Source organism: Anomaloglossus baeobatrachus, chromosome 5 (assembly GCF_048569485.1).
Source record: "Anomaloglossus baeobatrachus isolate aAnoBae1 chromosome 5, aAnoBae1.hap1, whole genome shotgun sequence".
NCBI lineage: Eukaryota > Metazoa > Chordata > Amphibia > Anura > Aromobatidae > Anomaloglossus > Anomaloglossus baeobatrachus.
In genome coordinates, this window is record NC_134357.1 from 88,607,087 (window position 1) to 88,621,608 (window position 14,522).

Below are 14,522 nucleotides of genomic sequence, written 5' to 3' on the forward strand. Positions count from 1 at the left end.
GGATATATTATAAGTTTTAATTACCCCAGACCCCCGCCGATCAGCTGTTATCATGTCTTACAGGAGCTGGATGTACACAGTGTATGGAGCTGGGATACCACAGCACTGTGTAGTGCCCATGCTCAGAGGCTGACACTCAGCTCCCATTGGAGTGAATAGGATCCAAGCTACAGTACCTGAGATTGGCCACTAAATTACTCCATCCATTGTGTACAGTATATCCAGCCACTGCAGGACTTCATGGCTCAGTGGTTAGCACTGCAGTCTCGCAGTGCTGAGGTCTTGGGCTCAAATCCCACCAAGGACACCATCTGCAAGGAGTTTGTATGTTCTCCCCATGTTTGCGTGGGTTTCTTCCCACACTCCAAAAACATACTGATAGGGAATTTAGATTGTGAGCCCCAATGGGGACAGTGTTGCCAATGTATGTAAAGTGCTGTGGAATTAATAGCGCTATATAAATGAATGAATAAATATTATTATTATATAATGACAGATGACCACGGGGGGTGCTGGGGGTCTGATGCCCACTATATCTGATATTGATTACTTATTTTAAGGATAGATCATCAATATCTCAGTTCTGGTGATCACTTTATTGGTAGACCTGGCAGTGATAATGGTCAGCTACACAAGATTATGACTGAGCAATTTAAGAAAAAGCCTTTGTATTGATGGATTACCTGTCTTTAGAATAGATTAGCCAAACTTTTTTTTATAGTTGTTTTTTAAGTTTATGACACTGGTCATATGTACATAAAAATGAACCACAACTCCCAGCCAGATGTGCCATAGTCCACCCACCCAGTTCCATAGCTCTATATTATTTAATAACCTTGTAATACTTGCTTGCATTTCGTATTGTATGGAGAATATAAATAGAATCTGCTTTGCGTGTATTTCTTGATTCCCAGAAAAATGTGTATTATTTGTATAATTTGTGACGGAGTGTACAATGTGCTTTGTCCTGCAGAACAGCACGCTGTGCAGGAGCTGACCAAGGCTGCGGTGAGCGGCGCGGATATTGATCAGGATGTGCTGACCTATCTGGAAATTGCTCAGGTTTGTATTATTATGGCTCTGTTGTATCCAGCACAGAGGATATTACAGTATAAGCAGCGGCGGCCGGACGGGGAGAGCAGATGCAATGGCGTTATCTTTCAGCAGAGATTATCTTGGCTAAAGATCAGGCAGTCCTGGAATTGTGTTGATCGGATGAGAGACATAGATATTCCTAGCAGGCACAGACATGAGCAGAAATCTTGCTTTTATCTGAGTGCGCTGTAACCTTTAACAATCCAATCCATGAAAATCACTTAAGGTTTTATGTTAAATGTAATTTTAAAATTATTTGATAATGTGTTTTTTTTTTTTCTCCTAATTTTACATATCACTATATAAAAAAAATCCAAAATATTGTAACCTTCAAGAGTAATACTAGAATGATACTTCTGGTTCTGTACAGATGACTTATCAGCAGTCTCATTATCATTACAGTGACAGATAAAAACCTGTATATATGGAAATAATACAGTTCCACAATTCACAATAGTTGATGTCACAGCACACCTCCTCCTGACCTGATAACACCACTATATACAGTAGATAACACAATAGCTGATGTCACAGGTCACCTCCTCCTGACCAATAACACCTCTATATACAGTAAAGAACACAATAGCTGATGTCACAGGTCACCTCCTCCTGACCAATAACACCTCTATATACAGTAGATGACACAATAGCTGATGTCACAGGTCACCTCCTCCTGACCAATAACACCTCTATATACAGTAGATAACACAATAGCTGATGTCACAGGTCACCTCCTCCTGACCAATAACACCTCTATATACAGTAGATAACACAATAGCTGATGTCACAGGTCACCCCTCCTCCTGACCAATAACACCTCTATATACAGTAGATAACACAATAGCTGATGTCACAGGTCACCTCCTCCTGACCAATAACACCTCTATATACAGTAGATAACACAATAGCTGATGTCACAGGTCACCTCCTCCTGACCAATAACACCTCTATATACAATAGATGACACAATAGCTGATGTCACAGGTCACCTCCTCCTGACCAATAACACCTCTATATACAGTAGAGAACACAATAGCTGATGCCACAGGTCACCTTCTCCTGACCAATAACACCTCTATATACAATAGATGACACAATAGCTGATGTCACAGGTCACCTCCTCCTGACCAATAACACCTCTATATACAGTAGATGACACAATAGCTGATGTCACAGATCACCTCCTCCTGACCAATAACACCTCTATATACAGTAGATAACACAATAGCTGATGCCACAGGTCACCTCCTCCTGACCAATAACACCTCTATATACAGTAGATAACACAATAGCTGATGCCACAGGTCACCTCCTCCTGACCAATAACACCTCTATATACAGTAGATAACACAATAGGTGATGTCACAGGTCACCTCCTTCTGACCAATAACACCTCTATATACAATAGATGACACAATAGCTGATGCCACAGGTCACCTCCTCCTGACCAATAACACCTCTATATACAATAGATGACACAATAGCTGATGCCACAGGTCACCTCCTCCTGACCAATAACATCTCTATATACAGTAGATAACACAATAGCTGATGTCACAGGTCACCTCCTCCTGACCAATAACACCTCGATATACAGTAGATAACACAATAGGTGATGTCACAGGTCACCTCCTTCTGACCAATAACACCTCTATATACAATAGATGACACAATAGCTGATGCCACAGGTCACCTCCTCCTGACCAATAACACCTCTATATACAATAGATGACACAATAGCTGATGCCACAGGTCACCTCCTCCTGACCAATAACACCTCGATATACAGTAGATGACACAATAGGTGATGTCACAGGTCACCTCCTCCTGACCAATAACACCTCTATATACAGTAGATGACACAATAGGTGATGTCACAGGTCACCTCCTCCTGACCAATAACACCTCTATATACAGTAGATGACACAATAGGTGATGTCACAGGTCACCTCCTCCTGACCAATAACTCCTCTATATACAGTAGATAACACAATAGCTGATGTCACAGGTCACCTCCTCCTGACCAATAACACCTCGATATACAGTAGATAACACAATAGCTGATGTCACAGGTCACCTCCTCCTGACCAATAACTCCTCTATATACAGTAGATAACACAATAGCTGATGTCACAGGTCACCTTCTCCTGACCAATAACACCTCTATATACAGTAGATAACACAATAGCTGATGTCACAGATCACCTCCTTCTGACCAATAACACCTCTATATACAGTAGATAACAACACAATAGCTGATGTCATAGCTTACCTCCTCCCACTCCATAATGACCAGTTTGGAGCATGAGCGGAAAGTTCACCTTTAGGGTGTGCTCATAATAGCGTATAGTATCATAGGCGAGAGCTTATGATGCTATATGCTAATGAAACTTTTTCAAACTCTGCTGCGAGCGTGAACTGAGTGTTATGCTGTCACACTAGGTACAGGGAAGTACCAAGCAAACAGCCAAAGAGAAGGAAAACCCTGTGTCTAGGAAAGAGGAAGATGGTGACCCCTGACCAAACCTACCGCAGCTCCCTCACCACCCTAGATAGGTTCTGCACTTATGCATTGAGCTGGATACCTGACCCTAGGCATCCCTATTGCTGGACCCTAAATAAGGAACAGATAGTCTGAGCTCTTCATCAACCCCACTAAACACTATAGATGTAACAAGGAGAACACACAGGGGAAAGTGCATGAACTACTTATCCACAGATGACTCGGGTAGAAGTTCATCAGGGATTTCAGCAACAATACCACAGATAAGAGCAAGCCACTTGCTTGCAGCCAGAGCTGAATGAACGGAATACGATCACAAGCAAAAGTCCAGGGAAGATGGGAGTATTTAAGCACAATGGGAATACTGATAATTATCAGCTGGACGGAAGGTGCGCTCCCCTGGATCCAAAAGGGAAATGGATAAAAATCCAGCAGGAAAGCTACATATTCCAATGAATACTAACATCAGGAGCAATAGAAAATCAGGGAGCATTTTGCGCAGCCAAACGCTGCGACCTTCTATTGCCAGAAACCACATGATACATGAGGAGAAGGGGAGATTAATTTCTCCATTTTCTCCATCACCTGTCTCAGCGTATATCAGACTGTACTCTGATGACATCCCAATGCAGTCTGATGTTTCACACACACCCATAGACTTCTATAGTTGTGAGTAAGCCAAAATACCATTTGCAGCATGCATTGGGGGTTTTTTCATGCCAAATCGGCAATATAACATTGGAGCTTATACCATCCGATAAAACATCAGATAACACTCGTCCAAGTTATATGCTGGCTATAAGCCAATGTGAGCGCACCCTGAGAAGGTCTAAAAGTCAGACTTAAGGCCGCTTTACACGCAACGACTTCGCTAACGAGATGTCGTTGGGGTCACGGAATTTTTGACGCACATCCGGCCTCGTTAGCGACGTCGTTGCGTGTGAAACGTACGAACAACCGTTAATGATCAAAAATACTCATGATATCGTTAACGCGTCGTTCTATTCCCAAATATCGTTGCTGTTGCAGGACGCAGGTTGTTCGTTGTTCCTGCAGCAGCACACATCGCTATATGTGACACCGCAGGAATGAGGAACATCACCGTACCTGCGACCGCCTGCAATGAGGAAGGAAGGAGGTGGGCGGGATGTTCTGCCCGCTCATCTCCCCCCCCTCTGCTTCGGTTCGCCGGTCACAGCGACGTCACTAGGCAGGTATGTGTGACCGTTCCTAGCGATGTTGTGCGCCACGGGCAGCGATTTTGCCCGAGACACACAACCCATGTTGACGGGTGCTTTCACCAGCGACATCGCTAGCGATGTCGCTGTGTGGAAAGTGCCCTTTAGTCTCTTGCTGCCTTTCTCAACTTTACTGCTGAAAGGAGCAGGAAGCATGAGTGTAGTATTGGGCTTAGTGCCAAGCGTGAAAATTGCAGGATCTTTTTTATGTAGATAGTAGTAAGAAAAAACATCAATGAAAGATATATATGTTTAACATAAAAAGCTGATTTAATTTTCTGATACATTTAGTTGGAATATTTTAATGGCCGATCCTATGTAATTGGGTGATTTACAGTACATTTGATGACAAATATTATTTTATGACGCACATATGACTTTGAGGCATTTTTTCTTACAGTTCCACAATGCACATCAGCTGGCGGCCTGGTGTCTGCACCACATATGTACCAATTACAACAGCGTCTGCTCCAAATTCAGAAAAGACATCAAATCAAAATCAGCAGGTAGGTGCTTCTGTGTATACAGTAGGTAGCTCTCCTTGTATACAGTAGATGCTTCTCCGTGTAAACAATAGGTACTTTTCACTGCAGGTCATAGTCTGAACCACTTATGGTTTTAGCCACTGTTTTTTTCCCTTTTTTAATGAACACACAATAAAGAAGAATTTTTTTATCGTGAACTTGGATGCTGGAGTTTTTTCCCTTGCTTGAAGTTGCAGCCTGGCCGGCTCAGACGTCCGTGCTGTGTTTTTTTTTTAGTTTTTTTTTTTCTGTTACTTCTTGGTGTATACAGTAGGTGCTTCTCAGTGTATACAGTAAGTAGTTATCGGTGTATACAGCATGTACTGCTCAGTGCATTCAGTAGGTATTCTCGGTGTGTACAGTAGGATTTTCTTGGTGTCTATTGTAGCTGCTTCTCGGTGTGTACAGTAGGTGAGTCTCGCTTTTTATAGTAGCTGCTTTTTGTTGTGTACAGTAGGTGCTTCTCGGTGTAAGCAGTAGGTGCTTCTCGGTGTGTAGAGTAGGTGCTTCTCGGTGTGTAGAGTAGGTGCTTCTCGGTGTGTAGAGTAGGTGCTTCTCGGTGTGTAGAGTAGGTGCTTCTCGGTGTGTAGAGTAGGTGCTTCTCGGTGTGTAGAGTAGGTGCTTCTCGGTGTGTAGAGTAGGTGCTTCTCCGGGTGTATGCAGTAGGTGCCTCTCGTTGTTTACAGCAGGTGAGTCTTGGTGTATACAGTAGGTGTTCTCGGTGTGTACAGTAGGATCTTCGTGGTGTCTAATGTAGCTACTTCTCGTTGTGTACAGTAGGTGAGTCTCTGTTTACAGTAGATGCGTCTCGATGTTTATAGTAGGTTCTTCTTGGTGTGTACTGTAGGTGCTTCTTGGTGTGTACTGTAGCTGCTTCTCGTATACAGTTGGTGCTTCTTGGTGTATACAGTAGATAATCTCAGTGTTTAAGTAGGTGCTTCTTGGTGTGTACTGTAGCTGCTTCTTGGTGTGTACTGTACCTGCTTCTTGGTGTGTACTGTACCTGCTTCTTGGTGTGTACTGTAGCTGCTTCTTGGTGTGTACTGTAGCTGCTTCTTGGTGTGTACTGAACCTGCTTCTTGGTGTGTACTGTAGCTGCTTCTTGGTGTGTACAGTAGGTGCTTCTTGGTGTGTACTGTAGCTGCTTCTCGTATACAGTTGGTGCTTCTTGGTGTATACAGTAGATAATCTCAGTGTTTAAGTAGGTGCTTCTTGGTGTGTACTGTAGCTGCTTCTTGGTGTGTACTGTACCTGCTTCTTGGTGTGTACTGTAGCTGCTTCTTGGTGTGTACTGTACCTGCTTCTTGGTGTGTACTGTAGCTGCTTCTTGGTGTGTACTGTACCTGCTTCTTGGTGTGTACTGTAGCTGCTTCTTGGTGTGTACAGTAGGTGCTTCTTGGTGTGTACTGTACCTGCTTCTTGGTGTGTACAGTAGGTGCTTCTCGGTGTGTATTGTAGCTGCTTCTCGTTTACAGTAGGTGAGTCTCAGTGTATACAGTTGGTGCTTCTTGGTGTATACAGTAGATGATCTCAGTGTTTAAGTAGGTGCTTCTCGGTGTATACAATAGGTGGTTCTTGGTGTGGACAGTAGGTGCTTCTCGATAGATACAGTAGATGTTCTTGGTGTATATAGATGTTCACAGTATATACAGTAGGTAATTCTCGGTGTATACAGTAGATGTTCTTGGTATATACAGTAGGTAATTCTCAGTATATACAGTAGATAATTCTCGGTATATACAGTAGATGTTCTCGGTGTATATAGTAGATGTTCTTGGTATATACAGTAGGAAATTCTCGGTATATACAGATGTTCTCATTGTATACAGTAAATGTTCTGTGTATACAGTAAGTAATTCTCGGTGTATACAGTAAGTAATTCTCGGTGTATACAGTAGATGTTCTCAGTATATACAGTAGATCTTCTCGGTGTATATATAATATTGGTAACATTATAGCTTTTTTGCTCCTATGTTTACTTCTTGTGATCGGTTGTTTTGGATCATTTTTGCTCTACTTCCCACAGTAGACGAGCCATCATTTCTATTTTTAACATCTCCTGCAAACATCCATCTGTCAAGGTGATTTCTCCAGTGTTTCCGATGGTTTTCATTTTCAGTGTACTCGTTTTTCTTCACTCTCACAACATCTGGTGCCATAAAGCAAGCTCCACGCCTTCTGATATTTCTGCTCCATGCAGCTATCACGTCTATGTCTGGGAATATCAGATGACCAAATGCGCTCAATAAATAAGAAGACATTATGGAAAATTTACTGGCAATTGTTTAACCCTTTACACTTCATATAACAAATGAAAATCATCATCTTTTTTTTATACGGTGGTCTGAAGGGGGCCTTGGGGTGTAGGTCCATTGAGTGTATTAATGTGGATTTTTAAGTGGATCTACATCCAAATTCCCTGCATGATTGTACTCTTACCAGTCGCAGGTGCTGGGCTGATATTTCATTGTGTACGGTATATAGTTTTCCAATTTATTTTCTGTATCAGTTCCACCCAGAGAAGCAGGACTCGTCACATTATCATCAGACCATAGTCATGACCTGGACAGTGAAACTATGAAGGTTTCTTTTGGCTGTCTGCAAGCAGAGATCCTAAACTTTGAAATGGATACAGAAAGTATATGGAAAAGAAGTATTTTATTAAAAATAGAGTTTAAAAGGGCACTCCTATATCTGCTAATAATGGCGCCACGGCCTTGTCAAGGTTTGTCCATGGGCATTCCCGGTCATCTGATGCAGTACAGATGTATTTCAGCGAATGGCGCTGGCTGAGGGTCCGGTGACAATTGCCATTGTGGAGGGAATCCACAGGATTCTCAGGATTGGTAGTGGCTCTTCCAATATGCCGCCATTTACTGAGATAAGAATATACGGTACCCCCAGGTTTGATTAAAGGGAACAAACCAGCAGGATTTTCATATATAATGTAATGCCAGTGATCTATTTTTGCTCGGATGCTGAATGTACTATGTACTGAATGCTGAATCTAATCATACCTTTTCCTCAGAGATTGGATGTTTTATTTCAGAAATATGTGCAAGTAAAGTTCCAGCAATGCACTGCTATTTGATTGACAGGTGCAACAGGAAGGGAATATGTGGTTTGAGTCTTGCTATCTATTCCCGCCCCATCTGTCTGCCTGCATTGGAATTAATGTCTATGACTGTGACAGTGGGAGGCAGGCGAAGCAGGCAGACAGGGGCGGGAATAGATAGCAAGATCCGACCCACATCTCCCCATCCTGTTGCACCTGTCAATCAAATAGCAGTGCATTGCTGAAACTTTACTTGCACATATTTCTGAAATAAAGCATCCAATCTCTGAACAAAAGCTATGCTTACATTCAGCATCCTAGCGCCAGTATAGCACTGGCTTTACTTTATATATGAAAATCCTGCTGGTTGGTTACCTTTAAATATGTGCATGGAAGATTGAAAATAGAAGCTGTTAGCCACATTGTAAAACAAAACAATCACTGATCTCGGGGAGACCAGCCAGAGAAAATACTGCCGGCAGCCAGCAAAGGCGCTCAACACCGTAATCCTAGGTGCATTGCTCCCTGGGAAGTATGCAAATCAAAAAGGTCCGTGGAGCCTCTGTTAGGAGTCTCGACACGGAAAAGTAACCAGATATCCCTCCGGGAAGGACCTAGCCAAGGAGTGGCTCTTTTTAGGAGACCACCATAACCACCATATTAAGTGGCCCTTTTAGTCAATATCCAACTCTTGACGAGTTTAAAGCTATGACAAGGGAAATACCAAAGTCCAGGAATACATCCACAGACAGCTGTTTCAGGGTATTGCCCCTCATCAGTGTGGAGTAGGATTCTGGCTAGGTGGGAGCAATGCCTAGTAGACCAGCAAGACAAAACAATCACAGGGAGACCAGCCAGAGAAAACACTGCCGGCAGCCTACAAAGGCGCTCAACACAGTGAAATCCTAGGTGCATTGACCCCTGGGAAGTATCCAAATCAAAAAGGTCTGTGGAGCCTCTGTTAGGAGTGTCGACATGGAAAAGCCACATTATAAAAACTCATGGGTTTGAGTTTTCGGATTCTAACAAGCTTTGTTTTCATACTTTCTTCCTACAGAAAACCAGGAGTATTTTGAAAGACATCGTTGGCCCCCAGTTTGGTACTTGAAAGAAGAAGACCACTACCAGAGAGTGAAGAAGGAGCGGGAGAAGGAAGACAACATCATTAACAAACATCGCTCGAAGCGCAAGTGGTGCTTCTGGAGCTCCTCGTCAGCGGCCTTTGCCTAAGCAGTGACTTGAAAACACATGTAAATGAATATTGTCTTAATGTTAAAATAAGCTGTACAGTAGTTACCTTTGAAGCACTGATATGAATCCACATGTGTGCATTTAATGTTTTTTTTATAAGATCAAAGCACAATTTCACTTCAAGCAGGTAAAAAAAAAAAAAAGCTTGTTACCTATATCTGGCGCAAGGCTCGGTGCAGACCCCCATGTATCGGGGCAGAGGGGATAATGCGTTGGCATTGGCTGGTAGGATAGACGGTCATTGTGATCACCGTGGGCATATCTAAAGAGACATACATGATATTCAATACAGGGATCCTCTCTGGTTAGACTAAGCCAATACATGGACGAGTGCTCGTACACAGTAACGCTATGTTGTAGAGCACAAGCGCCAGCTCCTTTGCTAGTACTGTGTTTTTTTAAAAAGAAAAAACTCGGGATCAACATTGTGTAGCATCCAGGCTAGTGTGTCAAGCTAACCTCCGTCGTGGAAAGCTCGACAATCATGTCTAAATCTAACCGTCTGTGCATACGTTTCTGCTTTAAGCTTGTGGAAACCAGAAAATCTTCAGATTCAGGTATTTTTTTTAATTAATGATTTGCAGGATCTTTATAAAAATCTGTCAAGAGCAATGAGGCAGGCAGAAGTCATTTTTACCGCTTCTAGTAACACTTGCCCAGTCTTTAGTCTTTTAGAGCCAATAGCTAAACATGGTGTCAGTAAAGAGATTGTAGATTAAAAAAATAGCTGCCGTAAACAGCGCTACCCCCGTCTACAGGTGGTGTGCGGTATTGCAGCTATGTCTGACTTACTTCAGTGTAGCTGAGCTGCAATACCGGACACAACCCATGTACAGGTGTGGCGCTGTTTCTGAATTTAGCTATGTTCTTCCAATTTTGGGCAACTCCTTAATGTTGAACCTTAAAAACCTTAAAAAATGTAGCTGATTGCAGTTAAACCTCAGTATTCTACAATGTAACATTTAAAGGCATCTTGGAGTTTGAAGGTGGCCATAATTGATTGGCACATACTTCCTGATTCAATGCTCATGGACATAATTTGGTGTGCAGAGTGGTTTTATTAAAGAGAATCTGTCAACAGGTTTTTGCTATGCAAGTTAAAGACAGCATGCTGCAAGGATTAACACACAGAATTCAGGGATGCCTGTCTTGTCAAGGTCCAGTCTGTTGTTTATTTGCTCTGCTTGTTTAAGCAGCATGACTTTTCATTGCTTGGACTACAATGTCATGGCCATGGCAGTCCAGAACGGCCCTGCTGTGATTGACACCTCACTCTACAGAGAGCCTGGTGTGGGCAGGGAAGGTCTCTCCCTCTCCCTCTGCTACAGGGCTAAAACTACAAATTCTGATTGTGTCAGAATGGCTGCAGCCAGTAATCTAAGTGATACATTGTTGGATTCAGAATCTCCTTGCCTAAATCATGCTGCTTTAAGATGTAGCAAAAACGTGCTGACAGATTCCCTTTAAGTGCTGTAAAGAGATTTACAATAAGAGGAGCTTGCTTCCCGCTATATTACCAGTATCTGAGCTTTAGGGCATGTTCACATGTAGGGTTTTTTACATGGATTTTTGGGGCTCAAAAATCCTTGATGAAACAAACATTGCTCCCAAAAAACTACGTTTTGAGTATTCTTTTTAAGTGTTTTTTTTTTGTGTGTGGTATTTTCTGCTCCAGTTGCTTCAGATGTCAAATTTTGAGCAGTTTTTTTTCTAAACAGAAAGTCTTTAAGAATTGACGTGTTGCTTGTTTTTCCATGTGCACTATAGGTATGTTTTCCTATTCAAATTAATAGGAAGCTTATTAATAGAGTATTTGAAGTGGGGTTTTTTCATGTGGATTTTGGAGCAGAATCTGTGAACACACCCTAAAATCCACCCTGAAAGTGTGACATGGAAAGGAGTGGGTTTTTACATTAATTTAAAGGGAACCTGTCATCAGTTTTTTAGTGTATGAACTAATCCCAACACCTGCATTCCAAAAAGTGGTATATTATACCCTGAATCCCCTGCATATCCCCCCAAAAAACTTTTGAATAGCTCTCACGCCTGTGCAGGGAGATTGCAGTTTGCGCAGGTGTACTTTGGTCTGTACTGCTGCAGGTTGCTGCTGACGCATGTGTATTTAGGTTTCAGGCGCTGCCCACAGCAGTGCAAAGCAAAGTGCGCCTGCGCGAACCACAATCTCCCTGTGCAGGCGCAAGATTTTGCCCGGCTATGTGGATGACGTAGGTTGCCTCATCCACATCAATCACATCAGGAGGACGGTGATTACCAACAGGGAGGAGAGACAGGAGCCATGGCAAAGACACCCACTGGACTGGACCGGTTGCATTTGCATACAGCATGGGAGCTATTCAAAAGGTATTTTTTGGGGATATGCAGGGGGATCAGGGCATAATATACCACTTTTTAGAATGCAGCAAAGGTGTTAAGGAAGGTGGTGGAATTAGCTCATACACTAAAAAACTGGTGACAGATTCCCTTTAAGTCAAACCTCAAGTTTGAGGGGTTTTTATGCTATATCGTAAAAATTAGAGCAGTTAGTAATGGTCAATGAATACACACAAAAACCGTCATGAACAAGCCATTGTGTTTTTGGCTAAAACTATATCCATTTCCGAGCCACTGATGCTCTTATGTGCAAATACAAGTAGTTCATTTACCAAAAAATGAAAAAAAATCATATATTCCTAATTTAAAGACACCTAAGAAAAATAATAAAATGTCAATAATTACCGTAAACACTACAACACAGCAGTGACCTGGTTTCCATCTTCGTGGGGAACCGTTTTTATACTGTCTTATTCTGTATGTGAAATGCCTATGCTAGGTTAGACTACTCAACATAGAAGGGCTTTATTCACAGGGATACGCAGGGTACATTATACACCCTACTTGCAAGAAAATGTGTTTCTGTCATTGTGACCTACAATATGTACTTCTCTCCATTCATTGATTACACAGTGGTCTTCCACCTTCAGTGCGGTCTAGTGGTGGTTTATTGTGAACCTGTACAGAATTTTACAAAACGTACTGTATAATATATGTATACTGTGAAGATGAAATCACCGAGAATGTCGGATCACCTCATCTTACATTCTCTTGTGACTTGGATCATTCCCCAATTTAAGCATTATTCAATCCACAGGTGAAGGCTAGACACTTATGACATTGCTTACCGTCTCATTGATGCCATTTCCTCCTATTACTACAAAACAGAGACTAAATATTTGATGAAAACGTATACATGCTCCTTGTATCGCATTGAAGAAGATCCTTTAAAGAGATGGTGCTAGGATGCTGAATGTAACCATACCTTTTGTTCAGAGATTGGATGTTTTATTTCAGAAATATGTGCAAGTAAAGTTACAGCAATGCACTGCTATTTGATTGACAGGTGCAACAAGAAGGGAATATGTGGGTCGGGTCTATCTATTCCTGCCCCTGTCTGCCTGCGCCGGGATTAACGTCTATGATGACGACAAGGTGGGGAAGACCAGTCAGGCAGACCGGAACGGGAATAGATAGCAAGACCCGACCCAAATATTCCCTTCCTGTTGCACCTGTCAATCAAATAGCAGTGCATTGCTGGAACTTTACTTACATATATTTCTGAAATAAAGCATCCAATCTCTGAACAAAAGCTATGCTTACAATCAGCATCCGAGAGACAGTATAGCACTGGCTTTACTTTATATATGAAAATCCTCCTGGTTGGTTCCCTTTAATTATAAGTGGCTACATTAGGCCATTACTGATGTCAGGTTCACATTAAATTATGGGTGTCACATTGTAGCCGAGTGGATTTCATAGCATTTCGTTGAAACACTGTGCCCAGGATGGGCAAATGAACCTTCCCTTTATTACGTAGTGAATATGCTTCCCGTGTATCAGTATTTCCTTATCTTCGCTCTTCACTTATTTAAATTGGTTGTTGTGTGAACTTTCAGTGTTACTTATATATATTACTATTCATAAAGGAGGATCTGTGCTTCTCCTGGTCCAGTATATCACCATACATTGTCAGAAGTGCTATAGAATAGTCATGGAAGCCCCACAGAACCTGATGGAAAGGTGGACTACCATTGTGAAGAGGTACTAAAATGAGATTGTAAACCTAAAATACAAGACTTATACGTAAAGACCGCCGCTAACATTCTCAAAATCCAATTATGTACCTGGTCCCATATAATTGTGGACCTTGAGGTTCCTAACATTGTGCCTATTTTTCCAAGAACTTCAGATTCCAGATATGACCTATATCTACATTTATCAAGCATCTGTCAGGTTCCTGACAGTTCCCTATGTGGTTGTGAATGTTACGCTCAAGTCTTCCGTATATAATGTAACGTATTTTAGGCTTAGTGGCCTTTTCTGTTAAAAAAAAAAATCATAAAAGTCCCACACTCTGTTGTGTTTGCTCTTTCTAACGCCATTGCAGACTATGACTTAATCACAAGTGTACTTGAAAACCTAAAAGAATACAAACACTAATCTGAAAAGCCTCTATAAAATTATTTCCATAGGCCGCACTGTCAGGAAGATTTTGACTAGTTTTTGCATTATATTGTAAATTAATTTCACGATACACTTTAGACTGGAGAATGTTTCTTTCTTTAGACGGTGCGCCTATTGTAGATATATGATACACGACCTAAGGTATGCTAAACCACAGCAGCTACTCGGAAATAAAAGTCTTGAAGAGGTTGGACACTACTTTTTTTTTTATTAATAACGTATCTTAGGAATAAGCCATCAACATGTGATCGGTGGGGGTGAGACGTCCGGCCCCCTCGCAGATTCGCCGGAGTTCTAGGATTCACAGTAGCTCCGTGTACATTGTAGCTGCTGGGTAT

General features: G+C 41.9%; 1 protein-coding gene across 1 annotated transcript in view; it reads left to right on the forward strand.

Annotated features, from left to right (window-relative positions):
- The window catches only part of RHOBTB1 (Rho related BTB domain containing 1), a 54,718-nt gene extending 41,699 nt beyond the window's left edge, over positions 1–13,019 (forward strand). Inside the window, exons 8-10 of the mRNA XM_075348663.1 lie at positions 974–1,062; positions 5,237–5,342; positions 9,473–13,019. Of these exons, the coding sequence (XP_075204778.1) occupies positions 974–1,062; positions 5,237–5,342; positions 9,473–9,645 (368 nt within the window). The 3' untranslated portion in view covers positions 9,646–13,019. The remainder of the gene's footprint in view (positions 1–973; positions 1,063–5,236; positions 5,343–9,472) is intronic.
- The last annotated feature ends 1,503 nt before the right edge of the window (positions 13,020–14,522 follow it).